The sequence below is a fragment of the Pungitius pungitius genome, chromosome 19, assembly GCF_949316345.1.
Source record: "Pungitius pungitius chromosome 19, fPunPun2.1, whole genome shotgun sequence".
In the NCBI taxonomy this organism is placed as follows: domain Eukaryota; kingdom Metazoa; phylum Chordata; class Actinopteri; order Perciformes; family Gasterosteidae; genus Pungitius; species Pungitius pungitius.
The window spans coordinates 2,231,046-2,247,499 of NC_084918.1; the positions used below are offsets into that span (position 1 = coordinate 2,231,046).

The 16,454-nt window shown below is 50.4% G+C and overlaps 1 protein-coding gene across 1 annotated transcript; it reads right to left on the reverse strand.

Moving 5' to 3' along the window:
• Positions 1 to 1,274: 1,274 nt before the first annotated feature.
• On the reverse strand, positions 1,275 to 10,143 carry ptchd1 (patched domain containing 1). Its single transcript, XM_037456449.2, is given in 6 exon segments — positions 1,275 to 2,439; positions 3,076 to 3,812; positions 6,465 to 6,666; positions 6,668 to 6,922; positions 6,924 to 7,184; positions 9,517 to 10,143. Coding segments are annotated over 6 exon segments (2,970 nt in total). The 5' UTR covers positions 9,931 to 10,143; the 3' UTR covers positions 1,275 to 1,338.
• Between the last annotated feature and the right edge of the window lie 6,311 nt (positions 10,144 to 16,454).

Genomic DNA, 16,454 nt, shown 5'->3' on the forward strand with positions numbered 1-16,454 from the left:
ATTTAATTGGGACTATTTTTGTTTGTCTGTTGAAAGAAGTGGGAACGAAAGCTGAAGTGAGCACAGCCCCCCTGTGTGGCCTTACGTTGCAGGTTGATGGATGGATGATGAATGCCGTGGGGGGGAGGGGGGGGGGGGGGGGGGTTATGGGTTGTAACATTTAAAAAGCACGCACATTTCGTTTTACAGAAGAAAAAAAAAAAAAAAAGATGAAAACACCAAGAATTCAATTTGCTTGCAATTTTTTTAATTTTTGCGACTAAATAAGAAAATAAAACCCAAAAATGTGGGGCTCACCCTTTTCTTTAATCAGCAGCAATACATGGGAGTTGAAGCATTTAATCACTGACTTAATTGGCTGAACTGGACACCCGCTGCACTGCTACGTGCACTAATGTTACGCAGCACACATGATGAATCTATGGTCACATAGATGATGTGAATGTGGTGGCGGTTGGATAGAATCGAGCTCTCTTGTCTCACTCTTGTGTTATATTCGTATTGGCTGTGGCATCTTCTACCTTCAAAGACATTCCCGAAAAAGGCCAAAGTCATTATTATCCAACCCCCGTTCTTTCCTCTGGTGTGCTGCGAGTGCTTGAGCGGTTGAAACGCAATTTTACCGGGGCCCCGTGGTATTTACGCTCCAAACTAAAAGGCACATTTTAGTTTGTGTGTCCACCTGCCACGTCGCTAAAAAGACCTGCGTCAAAAGCCAGACCACTTACAAACAGGTTTTCTTGATTCAACTTTTATTTGTCCGGCAATGAAGGTAGAAACACTCGAGTCGTACAGATGATCGCTTCGTGTCATTGTAGCTGTGTTTGTGCAACTTGTGATGTGGTGAACGGAAAGTAGTAGCAAAACAGTGTGTTCAGATCTAATGCAACTTTCGGGGACGGGTGGGAAGAAAAAAAATGTGGCACTTTTCTCTGCGATGATCCTCAACTTCTGGTCGGCTGTTTTTTTTGGGGGGGGGGGAAGAGCTCATCCGCATGCCACGCAGCACTAGCAACAAGCAGGTAACCATGGATACGCTGCACTGGAAACCAGTGTTTGTCTTTTGTCTTCGCTAACCTCCCTCTCTCCTTTTAATCATTCCTCTTGAACCCTCCACCTGCATTTTTTCGCTCCCCCCCACCTCCCCCCCAGTGACTCTCTCCTTCCACCCCTCCCTTTTTCGGCATTCCTGCCCGCAGCTGCGGAGCGGTTGCCCAGACTACAGTGAACCAACTCTCAACCCACAGTCACCATGGCAACAAAGGGGGGGGGGGGGGGGGGGGAAACTAATAAAAGAAAAACAACAACAACATCACCCCCACCGCCGCCGCCACGCGCTCAGACAGTGGTGATCTGGTCCACCACCCGCGTGCTGTCGTTCATTTCAACGCACTCCACCTCCTGTCTCTGCGCCTCGCCGTCGGGCGGCTGCCCCCGGCTCTTGGAGGGCGGCAGGAAGGTGAGGAGGGTGGGCAGGAACGCCAGCGTGTGCAGGGCCGAGCAGCCGGCCGTGAGGGCGAGGCAGCGGAACAGTGTGTGTGTGAGGTTGGAGCGCACGGCGCCGACGGGCGCCAGGGCGGCGCCGTAGCAGATTAGCGTCTGCAGGGAGGGCACGCCGTGCCTCTCCAGCGCCACCCTCACCCAGCGAGTCCGGCTGTCGCCGCGGCCCGAGGAGAAGCCGCAGAGGAGCGGGCCGCTGCAGTCCGCCGAGTGGCCCAGGGCCGAGATCAGGCACATCACCGACATGCAGTCCAACTCCACGCCCCACAGCGTCATGAAGCCCAGCACCCCGAACTGGACCGAGAGCACCGTGAGGCCCAGCCACACGGACACCAGCGGCTCCACCACGGCCAGCGAGGACAGGCCCAGCAGGAAGAGCACCGCCAGCAGGGAGTGTCTGAGGGGGGAGCTGACCGCCGCGGCGTAGCGGTCCAGGTACACGAAGGAGGGGTTGAAGATCAGGAAGCGGACGCGGGAGGTCAGCGACAGGCGGCGCAGCGTGTCCAGCAGCACCGACATCTCCTCGCGCTTGTTCTCCGTCGTCTTGGCCACCAGGAAGATGCGGGACGCCGCCACGTCGGGCTCCTCGCCCTGGCCGCGCTCCGCGAAGATGATGTCGTCGGCGAAGTGGGCGAACTGCGGCTCGCGGAGGAAGGCGTGGCGCAGCGTGTTGGTGAAGTTTTCCCGCGGCTGGCTGGTGGACTGGTTGCGATCCGTCAGGTAGTTCAGGTACGCTTCCAGCCAGCTGATTCGCTGGAAGCCCTTGGCGTACTCCAGCAGGTCCCTCTGCACCGAGGCGTTCCAGTAGGGGGCGCTTTCGTAGATGTAAAATCCAATGACTGGGGAGTACGAGCTGAAGTAGCGCTGCTGGGCGCGGGTGTACAATACTGTCGCGGTGTCCATGGCAACCAGTGCACTGGGGTCTGAGCCCTGGTTCACCTGTTGGTTACAGAAACACATTTTGCTAAAGGGGACTTTAGTTATATGTCCATTTGTTAAAGAGTACGAGTTTGCACTGGCGTCTCTTTTTCACATGGAACTATCCCTCAAAAAGAATAAATTAATAATTCCTAACATGCCCCCCTGATTTACTAAACAGTAAACAAAATCCATGTCAAGTTTATGCAGTCTAATGCTCATTTCCAATCAATTTCCCCCACATCTCACTATTTGCAAACGGTTGAGGGCTTGCGTATGAATTACGTACAAAAATTACGTTTCTTGATTTAAACATGGTCATTTTAAACGGTAATTGAAATTCACCTCAATTCACCGGCGTGGTTGAAATTTGAAACAAAAATAAATTAAAACACTGACTTAATAAATGCAAAATGCTGTAGTATACTGTTTATGTAAAGTCATTAAGCTTTTATTCTGAAGGTTTCACGCGGACTCATGTTTGTTTTCCAGTTAATAATCCACGGCCCCATAAAACGTGGTCACGTTAAATGAAAATTACGGCGCACTATCCTTCTACCGCAGTTCAACGCTAAACCAAAGCGGTCCCAATAAAGCAGTTGGCTTTTAACAAAAGGACAGTGTTTGGTGTTTTTGTTTGTTGCCTTGATGGCTCACCTGCAGGAAGCCCATCAATCCAAACGAGATGTAAACCAGATACAGCAGAACCACAAAGGGTTTCACATAGGTGTTGGTGATCCAGTCGCCATAGCAACGCCTCACACACCCCAGCAGCAGGTGAGAGTCCTGAGGATTGGGGTCCATGTTCGCTGTGGAATGCGTGAGCGGGTGTGGGTGAGGATGAGGATGGGGATGGGGATGAGGATGAGGATGAGCGTGTGCGGAGTTGGCGACGAGTCCATCCGCCGCCGAGTGGTTCGCCGCGTGCGTGTTCGCCAGGCTGGAGTTCGCTGCGTGGGCGGGATCGACCCCGTGCGGCGGCGGCGGGTTGGTCGCGGGCGCCTCGTCCTGGTAGCGAGTGTACATGAGGCACCGGTACCAGGCCGGCTTGGAGTCCAGCCGGTCCGGTTTGGGGACCCGCCGGCAGAAGCAGCCGTGTCTGTACCCGGTCTCCAGGTATCCGGTGAACACCAGGCAGGAGCTGTAGAAGGACAACATGTAAACATAGCTGATGGTGACGGCCAGGGCGGCGGTGCGGCAGAAGAGGCGGACGGCCTCCATGTTGGTGAGCGGCGAGGCGGCCAGGCCAAGGGTCATCAGGTGGAGCATGGTGGAGCCCGAGAGCCGCAGCATGACGTCCTCGAAGACGCTCGCCACGCGCTCCTTCACATGCTGGTCCTCCCGGGTCCGTCTCCATGACGACAGCATCTCGAAGGAGCCGAAGAGTCCGTGACCTTACGGAAAAAAACCAACAGGAAAGGAAGCGGAGTTAAATCAATAGTTTGATATGGCGGGGGTCCTCTCTGTGACCTTTTTAATTAGGGATGACTTGTATAACAAGAACTGAACAATTGGCTAGAAAAAAAAAACGCGTGGCTGTTGTGGATGAATCTACGATCATTATTTCCTCGAGCACCGAGGAGATTATAAACTCCTTTAAGCTCATTGATTCGGTTTTACAACCCAACGTCTTTGGATTCGACTGCAAGCCATCTCCTCGATAACGTTTCTCTTGCACTCTTCAATTTATTAATTTTTCAAGAAATCACAACGCTGCATAAGGAGGCGCAATCACATCCTCCATCCCGTCTGAACTGGAAACAGTGACAGTGAAAGACGCAAGACACAGTGGCGATGCGATTTGAGTTTCAAAATCCAGGTCGATACAGATGATAAATATTTTAAGTAGAACAAGTTCAAACAAGGAATGCAAAGCTATTAACACATGCAAAAGAGTTCTGAATTAAATTGTTCCGTTTGAGGGGATTCAAACGCACGCTTCCACGTACACGTTTCTAAACGTGCACACACGCTTTTTAATGGTTTCCTCTAGCGTGGTTGCCATGGTATCCATGAGTCACCAGTAGCACACGCATCCCCCCCCCCCCCCCCCGTCTTCCATTGACCTCACCAAGGCGAAACACTTAGCACCTTAGCAGAGGCGAAACATGCCGCCACTTTAGGCGTGGGTGCGACTGAGAAAGTGTGCAGACCCGAGAGTGTGCGTGTGTAACTGTGTGCGTAGTGTGTGTGTAACTGTGTGTGTGTTTTCGGAAGAAGGGAATTACACGGCCAATGGCAGTGGAAGAGGTGGACACACTGAAGAGAAACGAGCAGCTCGAGGATTTAGATATTCACCAGAGCTTCAGACGGCCTAAAGTGCACGAGAAATGAGCCGTTAGAGAAGTGTGTGTCCTTCTGTCCCAACCTTCAGGTTACTGTTACATTTAAGATATGCAAACCTGATCCGGGGACAGTTTTTCAATGCTGGTTTGATAACGATGGCAAATACCAAAACAGAATATTTCTTTCAAGATCGTCATCTTCGATTCATTGTGTGAATTTTTTTTCTTAGTTTTAAATAAGCTGTTTCTCTATTTAACAAAGTAAAAATAACTTTAAAGTGAGCAAAATACTGATTGTGATTCATCTATTCTCCCTCTCTCTCTTTTATAAATGGTCTTGTTTGGTTTTAGTCTCACCTTTGAAGGTGAATAAGAAAACATTTCTTCTGTCTGACTTTAATGGGGGGGAGATGCAGATCGCTGACATAAATCTCCCTCTTTCCTTACAGCCCGATCGCATCCTCCCACCTCCTTCAGTCTGCCCACTTGGGTCCGGAAAACCCCTCCCTGCCTTCCGTCCATCCTTCTAACAGACGTTTAACTTCATTTTCTGCTCAGAGAATCTCCATCTCAAGCCCTTGGTTCGATGTGATATTTCATCGAGCCCCCTCCCCCCCCCCCCCCTCGGTCTCTATTCCCCCGTCTCCTCTGTTCTCGCTGTGGTTATTTTAAGCCTAACAGCAGCCTTTCCTCCTCCACGCCTCAGAGTCATTATGGTATAGACTACATGTGTCGTGGTCACGTCCTCCAGCGCGGGCCATCAATGCGCTGAAGACGAAGCTTCACACGGATGGTCTCGGCTTCTCGTTTGTTGCACTCTGATTTCGCTGAATTTATATTCACCTTATTAAGTGGTGCATTCATTCGATCCAAGTTTAATACGGTTTCTTTATTAAATTGTGCGCATCTGCTGTGATTCATCCATTGAGTCACACTTGGCTGCCTTTTTTTTGGTGCCACAGCAATCCATTGCCTCATATGGCCTCACGGCGAAATGATGCGAGACCCTGATTTGGGATCCGAAGAGAGAGAGAGAGAGAGAGAGAGAGAGGCTGCTACGGCGTCTCATGAGCTCAACGCCGTCGCGTCCAGTCTGCGACGCCGCCGCGAAGGTCGGATAGCGGTTTGGATGATGTGTCTAGAAGTGGGCCGGGCTCCCACAAACGGAGTGTTGGTTTCAGAAATGATCTTTGATGGACATTATGCACACGCGGCCCTTTATTAGAGTCATCTAGAACTTCATTTGGATACCTCTCAATGTAAACTAGAGTGAAACCGTCGGGGGGGGGGGGGGGGGGGGGGTTCCAGCCCCTTGACAACTTTTGCTAGACCCGTATGAAGTTTCTGCCACGGCTCACTTGTCAGTCATTTTAAAAGATCAGTCTACATTGACACGGCGTGCCGCCTGAGGCTGGCACCTGAAAAAAAAAAAACCATCACAGGTACCGAGGAAGCAGACTGTGAACACCAGCAGTCTGGGATGGAAAAAGCACGGATAATCTTCACCGTGGCTCACACCTGCCATGTGTTGACTTGTCTTTGATTTATCTGGGCTCTGAACTGCTCTTCATTTTATGCTCAGATTTCCGTGTGGTCACCAGCCATAACTGCTTAAAAAAAAATCCTCAACTGAGCAACCGTGTTGCAGACAAATGGAAGATGAAGACATGGACAAAAGGAGTAATAAAGACTCAACATACCAAATGATCCCCTGAACATGTATTTTTCAATTCAACCCCTCAAACGTTGCCTTAAACCCACCGAGCATGACGAAGGGGATGCCCAGGTACGTCGAGTTGTAGGTGGCGCCGGTCAGGTTGAGTATCCCGGCAGCAGTGAGGCCGGACAGCGTGATCGACAGCAGAGCCAGGAGTCCCAACCAGGGCTTGGACCTCACGCAGTCCCTCATGGAGCAGCACAGGACGACCAGCACGCCGCACGCCCCCAGGCTGGCCAACAGGGGGCCGGTGCGCCAGCACCGAGGAGAACTGGAAGTCCGTCCTCAGGGAAGAGGAAGTGGAAGGGTACAGCCCCAGTTTGGGGTGCGACGCCGCAAAGCGCTGTAGCTCGGCGCAGAAGGCCTTTTCCCACTGGCTGGCCACCCGGTCCATCAGGCCGCCGCGGGCCTGGAGGTAGTAGGTGAGCTGCAGGGCCCGGGCGGACCGCACACCCTCGCCCCTGGCCCCCGCGGCCCCCTGACCTCGCGCCGCCCCCGTTGGGCGCCCAGCCCTGCACGCCGCCCAGCTGGTGGCCGATGTACGCCTGCCGTCCGTCCGCCAGCTCCGTGATGGGGTAGCGCAGGGGCGGGGCCGAGCTGTTGGAGGTGCGCGCCGACTGGATCTCCTCCATGGCGCGGATGATGTCGTCGATGATGCAGACGTTCTTGTCGTCGGGGAGACAGAGGTAGGAGAAGGAGTAGTTGAAGCTGTTGACACCGGTGGCCGGGACCGTCACCTGCATCTGGTAGATCCGCTTGTGGAGCTGCGAGCGGAGAAAACACACACACACACACACACGCACGCACACGCAAAACACCCACACGAGGGAAGACGTTTTGAATGAACTCTGGCAAAAAAGTCCCGTCAAAGTATTTGTCGTGCGCAGAAGAGACAAAACTCAGCGTGTGTGTGTGTGTCCGTGTGAATGCAAAAGGGAGACAGGCGGGAGATGCGTGTGCCTTTCTCCTCACAGAAATAATGGTAGTCTCAGAATCCTCCTCCGTTTCTATGGCGAAAGGACAACAGTGCCAGCATCCACAGAGATGGTTGCTAAGCAACAGGCCTGATGCCGGGTCTCCGCCACAGCGAAACATGGGCAGAGGCGTCTCCCACCTCAGAGTGCTGCATTGACTCCAGAGAGGGAGGGAGGGTGTGTGTGTGTGTGTGTGTGTGTGTGTGTGTGTGTGTAGGAATGTGTCATGATGAATGATTTGTAGTTCATTCAATGCACAGACCTGCTGGTAATTTGATCAATAGCTCATTCAGTTTGTTGTTGCTTTTTACTGCCAAAAAATAAAAATATGTCGTGGTATGACCTCAAAGCTCCCGTCAGATTAATACAATAAAATAATTATACTTGATTGATGTTGACGATATATAATATATATATATATATATATTATTTATTTTCAACACGGATTGTATCTTCATCTTAACGTTCTTCTTAGATAATTAAGATTTCAGTTTTTCAAATGGTTGAAGAAAAACAACATGAGCTCCAACAACATGAGCCAGCACGCTAACATGCTCATAACGACAAAATGAACCTGCTGATGTTTGAAACCATCGCTGATAAAGTTTTAATGGACAATTGAACAGTTTAACCTGTCGATGAAGATGAAAAGTCAGGCAGAAGATGCATCCTGTGACTCTCGCCTGACGGGACCCCGCCGAGGTTTTTCCCTCACTAAGAGGAGGTTTCACTTTTATTTTTATTTTTAAACTTAACAATCAGCTGACTGAACGTGTTTCAAAGAGCGGGAAGCGTGTTCGGATCCACGATGCCGCACGGCCAGTGATTAATCGCTCAGACCGACCACACTTCACTACGGTCGGTTACTGTTGCTCAAAGTGGGGATCCTGACTAGTTCCTTGTTTCTCGCTGCTGTTTCCGTCTCATGCAACAAGTTCAGACCCCCCCCCACCAGCTCCTCGCAGCACTGGCATTTTGGGAAACGTAGGAGCTCACAATCCGATGCACTAGGAAACGAGCTGAGGAGGAATACATCTTGAACCTCCCAGATGATACGATTATGTAACTATTTCCTTGTCTTGTACGCACCAACTTGTGATTCTCTCTCTTTCTGCCTGTTGGCAGTAAATGATGCAAAGCCCTAAACTAGTCTCTCAGCTGTGGCAGTCCTCCATGGTACGTGTAAACTGGGTCGCAGTAAACCACATGTGCCACCGCGTTACACACAATGGACGGAGGGCACGCAAACACAGGTTTCCTCAACACAAATGTGTGTATTAGTCTGAAAGCTCTGATTACATCCACATAACTCCATGAAATGCTTTGGATGATTGCTCCGGGGGTGTCATACTAACGCTCATAAATCCATTAGGAAAAACTAATGCAGAGGCAGAGGCCTCCGAGCTGCAGCTAACCCCACTTTGTAATTAAAACGCTCGGCTTCATAACCATTAAGGTTGTTGGGAGTTATTCGAGGTGGGACTGTGTTGCTGTGTTTAAAGCCCATCAATCACAGAGAACGAGGAGGAGCAAGACGGCCTGCGTGTGTGTGTGCGCTCTCCGGCCTGCAGACGCCCGTCCTTACCGCTGTGTACATTTCTGAATGGGTCTGTAATTGATTCATTCTCAGAGTGGGACTTTGTGGGGGAGATTGCATCCTTCTTTACTGAGATTTAAATAGTGCAGATGCTAAATTGTCAAATATTCCACCTTTTTGGTGTATGCATTGATTTTTAGTTGGCAGTAGCCTGCAGCAGCTTCCCCGGCTTTTGAGTGCTTAATCACTGATTGTGATAAAGATGCTCTGATGGAAATGTTTAAATGATGCCTGTTACAAGAATTTATGCTGAAACATATTCCATATTCAGAACATTATTCACTCTACAGTGTTTTCGCCTATAACAGGGAAATGACTCCCTTAAAATTAAAAATGTAAATGTTTGTTGTTCTTTCCACGCACGGCAGTTCCACACTGACAGCAATAGGTCGCCAGTCCATGTGGCGGGGCAGAGACCCCCCCGCCCCCTTCTAAAGTTGTAAACCTAGGGGAAACACTGTTCTACTTTGTTCCTTTAATTGTTGGTCAGGGCGCGCATTGAAGCGGAAGTGGACCCGGACTTACCTTTAGGACGGTGTCCAGGTGAACCGGGTCCAGCACGCTCCCCTTTCGGGTGGTGACGATCACGCGCCCGTAGCGGCCCGGCGTCTGCAGGTCGGAGTAGAGCGCGTGCTTGGAGCGGTTCACGGGGAACAGGCTGTCCACCAGGTTGCCCTCTATCTTGGCCAGGCTGTGCTTCGGGGCGAGCAGGCTCCCCACGTCCTCCTCCACGCGGTACCGGCTGAAGCTGGCCCCCAGCAGGATGGAGAGGAGCACGGGCGCCGACGCGAAGAACACCGGGTGGCTCGCCACGAACCGACCGAGCGCGTGGAACGAGGTCCTCAGGCCTGCGTGCAACACCTGGCGCAGCATCCTAGCGCGCGGCCGCGGCTCGAGCCTCTCCCACCGACCGGAAAGCCCCGGAGCACTGGCGAGCATCAGGGGCTGCCGGACGCATCGGTGGGCTCCGTCGCCCTCGGTCTGCCGGAGGAGAGGTGACGCCAGCTGGGGGGAGGATTTGTCCCCCGGAGCAGGAGGTCACCAGCCGGGGAGAATCCAACCCTCCTCCGGTCACAAGGGCGCCCCTTTCCTCGGGGTTGGCTCATCCGCTGGAGTAGCGCAAAGAACGGAAGGCGGCTAAATGAGCCAGCGGCCCCCCGCCCCCCCACCACCACCACCACCACCACACCGCTCTGCGGCTACACACGGAGCGTACCGAGAGCCTACTTTACGGTTAACCGCCGCTGGTGCGTTGTGTTCAGCCCTCCGCGAGCTGCATGGCTCTGTGCGCAACAGAATAAGAACAAAAAAACGCAGAGCCAGAGTGGTCTCGCCGGGTCTCCTCCCAGAATGGGGCTAATTATCGGAGCACTTCTGTGTGTGCACTCGGACAGGTTGCAGAGAAGACGCACGGCGGTTGCACTAACCCGAAGCCCGCCTGTACGTACCCGAGAAAAAGGGAGCCGGGGGGGACCGACCCGGTGATGACGGAGATCATAAGACGCATTCAGACCAAAAGATGTTTATCCTCCCCTCCTGTCCAGCGCGCCCCCCCCCCCTCTCCCCCTCCCTTCCCTCAAGTCACCACAACCTGACGGGTGTTCGAGGTGGGTGGGTCCGTGTGGGAAGTCGCAGGATAGGTGACGCCGCGTGCATGCACCGGGGATGCCGGTGAGAGCCGTTTGTCAAATCAGCTTAATCTGGGCTTCCTCTGCGGCAGAAGGCTTCCTGTCGTCCGCCCCGTCCCCCCCTTCCTCCCCTCATCGCCCCGGTGGTTCATCCGCCGCCGGGCTGCTCTCCCAGCAGCGTCACTATAATCACCGGCTTTCAAACCGGGGACCGTTTCTATGTCTCTCTCGCCTTCTCTCTATCTCCCCCCCCCCCCCCCCCCCCCCCCGCTGCGAGTCCCCGTTTTTCGGCCCCGCCTCTCCACCGTTCAGCTTCATTGCAGAGAAACAGACACTCAGTCATGATGACCATGTGAGTGGCAGGTGAGAGGTTTCTAGGAACTAAAGAAAAAAATTACAATTAAGGCCTATTTAAAGCCCAGCAGGCACATTGATGCTCTGTCTTATCTTTGGTATTCACAAACAATAAAACATGGTGGGTTTACTTAAAACCAAAGCCAGTTATCATAATCGGCGTTATAGCGAGATAGTCAATTATAAAACTAATGGATTTGAAAAACACTAATCTAATCTTTTCACACTAACACGATATATTTTATCCTGTGACATCTATGCCACTCATTGGGACACTCAATAGTATATATATAGATATGTGATTAAGTGTCCTCCTCATCGGTGCTGCAGAGGAGTGAAGCATCCCTTAGGCTAGCCACTGTGTAGCACGTTGCCATGGAAACCAGCTAAATTACTCTTTTTATTACAAGCCCTGGTTCCCATGGCAATTGTGATGCCACCAACCCCACAAAAAAACACATACGTAGACAGTAGTGCACACATAACACATTACATACACACTATGCACACCCTCAATGCATGCACACACACACACACACTATGCACACTATCAATGCACGCACACACACACACACACACACACTATGCACACTCTCAATGCACGCACACACACACACTATGCACACCCTCAATGCACGCAGACACACACACACACACACACACCTGCTGACTCCCAATCTGCTTATGGCGTAGAGGTGTCTGATACAGTGACACTAAAAGCAAAAGAGACAGAGACAGAGAGAGAGAACGAGCAGAGAGTGGAAGAGATGTGGAGATAATAATGAGTGTAGACAGCTTGAGATCACACTCTGCCTGCCTGTCTGTCTCTCTGGCTGTCTCACTGCCTGCCTGTCTCTGTCTGTGTCACTGCCTGTGTCTGTCTGTCTCTCTCCCTGTCTCCCTGTCTCTGTCCCTGTCTCTCTGCCTGTCTCTCTCCCTGTCTCCGTCCCTGTCTCTCTGCCTGTCTCCTTGCCTGTCTCTCTTCCTGTCTGTCTCTCTCCCTGTCTCTCTCCCTGTCTCCCTGCCTGTCTCTCTCCCTGTCTCCGTCCCTGTCTCTCTGCCTGTCTCCTTGCCTGTCTCTCTTCCTGTCTGTCTCTCTCCCTGTCTCTCTCCCTGTCTCCCTGCCTGTCTCTCTCCCTGTCTCCGTCCCTGTCTCTCTGCCTGTCTCCTTGCCTGTCTCTCTTCCTGTCTGTCTCTCTCCCTGTCTCTCTCCCTGTCTCCCTGCCTGTCTCTCTCCCTGTCTCCGTCCCTGTCTCTCTGCCTGTCTCCTTGCCTGTCTCTCTTCCTGTCTGTCTCTCTCCCTGTCTCTCTCCCTGTCTCCCTGCCTGTCTCTCTCCCTGTCTGCCACTCTCCCTCTCTCTCTCCCTGTCTCTCTGCCTGTCTCTCTCCCTGTCTCTCTGCCTGTCTCTCTGCCTGTCTGTCTCCCTGTCTCTCTGCCTGTCTCTCTGTCTTTGTATTCAGACCCATGACATCTAGCAGCCCAGCAGCCTTTTGGTGCGTCTGATGGCTAATGGCTCCTTCCTCTCTCTAGAGGTTGAACATTAAAGGCTGTTTGGATTAAAAGACACTTTTTATAATTCCCTCAGCATTACAGACTATGCTTGCATGGATTTATAAATACATGAATCAGGTTTTTTAAAATGATGGGCTTTGGGTTACCTGACATTCAGTAGTGAAAACCTTTGAAGTTATTGCGAGTCATCCGTGGATTTTCTATTTTGACAGCTGAGTCGGCGGCTTGCAGCTAATGTGGCTAGCAGCGCTAACCACAGAAAGCAGTGATTACCTGAGTGGAAGGTGGGCGCTACACTTCCTCACCTAACCTATACACGAAAGTATACTCTTAACCAAGCAGTCTGGTTTTAGTTTAAATTCACAATGTTAACGTCCCCGGTACCACAAGGTGATACTCTGTCATTTACATCATTATTGAAATGATTTAAACGGTGAAGAACTGTCACGATATTTTACTCATCACTGGAGAGACCACATTGACATTCCAGTCAAAATAAAGGCCGATGCTATCGCGAGCTAACGAGAAGAACATGTCATTCTGAGTGTGTGATGAAAACGACAGTATTTAATTACTAACGTCCCCTCCGAAAAGAGCGACATGCCGAAAAAAAAAGACATCTGCATGCATGTTTTTAATCCGTTATTCAATTAAGCCTCAATTAGCCTTTAATCCCCATTACCGGGGGGGGGGGGGGGGGGGCAGAAGAGAGAAACCAAAGACTGCAGAGATAGAGGGGGCTCGCGGCGGTTTCTGATAACAAAAAAGTACTAATTAGTGTCACCAAATGATTTATAGCGATCAGAATTGTGCGTGCATGTGTGTGTGTGTGTCTGAAGGTGTGTAGAAAAAGGAAGGGAGGGGGCGGGGGGGGGAGGGGTAGGGTCCTTTGAAAGCGTTGCCATTTCTGCGAGGCTATTTTCTGAATCTGCACAGTTGAAGAGGGGTCGAAAACCTCCAGAGGTTTAAAACTGCAGCAAGCAAACACACACCCACACACACACACGCACACAGGATTGACAGATGAGTGAAGGCAGCAAAGAGGACGAGAACCTCTTTTCGGACTTGACTTTGGTCGAGTTGTCCTTTTGCTTTCGGCCGTCTCGCAAACTCTGACTTCTTCGGAAAACCGCTCACCATCCTGCGTTTCCCCCCCCCCCCCACACCCCCCCCCCCTCCCATCCCCCAATCCATCTGTTTTGGTGGAGGCCATCCATTAATAAAGAGTCAGTCCCTCCATTCCCATTCCTCCTCCTCCTCCTGTATTATTTACTTACCCATCCATCCACAGAGGTGACGTCCGGTATAAGGGCGCCCGATTGGGACGCAGCCGATCTGGCCTTCCTGCATGAAGACTGAAAAACAAAAAGAAAAGATACTTAATTTCATCCCAAACCATTTCTTGCATATATATAGACTTTATAATGTTGTAAATTGTTATGATTTTAATTGCTGTTATTAGATATACGTACATACTAGATTCTTTCATCTTTAAATTCTTATTCCGATACATATTTAATAAGCAGGGACTTAAGAGTACACCAAAATAACACCTAGTCCACTGAAGTCTATAAAAAAATGCCACTTTAATATCTAAATCTGAATCCATCCCGCCACAATAACACGGAGAAAAGGTTGTGATCGGCAGCTCCTCTCATTAAGCGTTAACAGTTGGCTGATTAGCCGACTTTTTTAACTCTCTTATTACGACGGTTTGAGTGAAAAAAGGCCTGTTAAAGTATTTCTTAAATGTTAATTGCCGTATTGATCTACTCGCATTAGAACCTTTCAAAATGGTGTCTGACCCCCATTTATGTTTCAAATAATTACCTTTCAGACACTTTTAAAGTCTCACTTTAGACTCTTTTCTGTTTATTGGGATTTATGTTGTTTAGAGCTGGACGAATATTCCATAATAACCGCTCAGCCTATACTGTAATGATCTGATCAGCCATAAATTAGAAATAATTCAACTGCGATATGGAACGTTTCCGTGCACTCTACGAGACGAACGTCCTCGGTTTCCACCTCTCACACACCCATCCCTCTCCATCCTCCTCTCTGCTGGTCCTGCGTCCTCTTTGTGGTCAGCAGCATTCATAATTTCTAAATGTCATTGGGACATTAGCTCATGAGACCCAGGAAGGATGCTGCTGCTGCGAGGCGCAGGGTGATGGAAGAGGGAGGGGGGGGGGGAGGGGGCCCGAGATGAGGAGCACGGTCGTCTGCGCGGCCTCGCAGAGCGACTCGGAGATTCGATTACGGGCCAGAAACAGAGAAGACAGATGCAGACGGAACGCGCATCACGAGGCTCGCTCTGCTTCTCTGTCTCACACACACACACACACACACACACACACACACACACACACACACACACACACACGCTCAAAATCCGGTGCGAGGCGGAGGAGAGCCAGGAGCTTGGTAAAGACAACGTGACCCCCCTTGTGGGAAAACCCGGTTAGCGAAAAGGTCAGAGTGAGATATCCGATAACAGACATTTTCTTTCAGAAAGCGAATTTAAATTTAGAGATTACTGGAGCCACCTGTAAACTGTGTGCCCCCCCCCTCCCCCTCCCCCCCCCCCTCCCCGAGGCCTGTTACCAGCGCTCTCTACTGGACGGATGCACAGTTGCATGACTGGACACCATTTTAGTGGAGAGAGAGAGAGTTTTAACAACAGTGATTTTGTCTGTTTCTGGATTGATTCACATCTGCACTCAGCAGGGAAGCATCTGGTAAGCTGTGATGATATGTTTGTTTATTTCACTTCAGATTCAACATTTTAAAACCATCTCTCTGTGACTTATTGTTGACCTTCTCATGACAACAAACACATGGGGGAGAAAATATCTAGCTAAGCCTCAACTGACAAGAGCGACCACAATGAACAACCCTTCTGGAATAAACTACCAAACTACAGCAAGGAGGAGAGACACCTGCTCCAGTCACACAGTTGCTGCAGCGGGGTCGTGCTGCAGGTGTCGATCCATCAGCTGATCAAGCTAGGCTCCTCCCACTTCCTGCTCCTCCTCACACAGCTCCGCCCCCTGACGTGTAAAGCGTTCAATCTTGGTTGATGCCTTGTTCTGCTGCCCCCTAGTGGCCAACACACTGAACAGAACTATAAAATGACATCGTTTTTAAATTATTGACATAGAATTTTGTGACCGCATGGATACTTTATAGACCATCATATTCTAAATCAGTTACCACGGTAACCACAAACTGCCTGCAGCCCCTTTTCGTTCAGCCATTTTTGGGGTCAATCTCTACCCCTTCTGTGACATTCTTTATTGCCGTGGACTGAATCCAGGGAACAAATCAGTGGTTTTATCACTTTGGCGGTCATTTTTACGCCCGGCCACTAACTTAAGATTTATCACAATGCGATGAAGTAATGCTACAGAGTGAGTCAGCGGCTCATTAAAAAACGCTCTGACCACATCGAGCGAAAGCGTCAAGCGACTCCAGTCACGGTGTCAGGTGCGCTGTCGGAATATTCGAAAACATCTGAAAAATGTGTATTTAATTTTGAATGGGTAAAATAGATATTCAGATCTTCTAGGCAATTGACGTTTGTTGTGGTAAAAACATCTCAGACAAATAAAGTTATTCCGAGCGAAGTATTTCCATTTGTTTTAAGCCATAGAAACAAGTCTGTGCTGTTACTGATCATTTTGAATTAGAACAGTCAGATAAAGTTAAGGCCCAAAGTTATAAGTCAGAAGTGGACGTTTGTATTTGTACATGAGACGGGCCAAGTTGCCATGGGAACCAACGAAATAAAGGAATGAGACATGATTTGTGTCAAAATCAATATATGGACACGCTCTCGTATGCAAATCCGATATCTTGATGCCTTCTGACCTCCATCCATCAGCATCCTCCGTCCTCCACCTCAATCAGAATCCACCTCAACTCACGCTGTTTTTCACACTCACAGATAAAGAAATGACATGAAG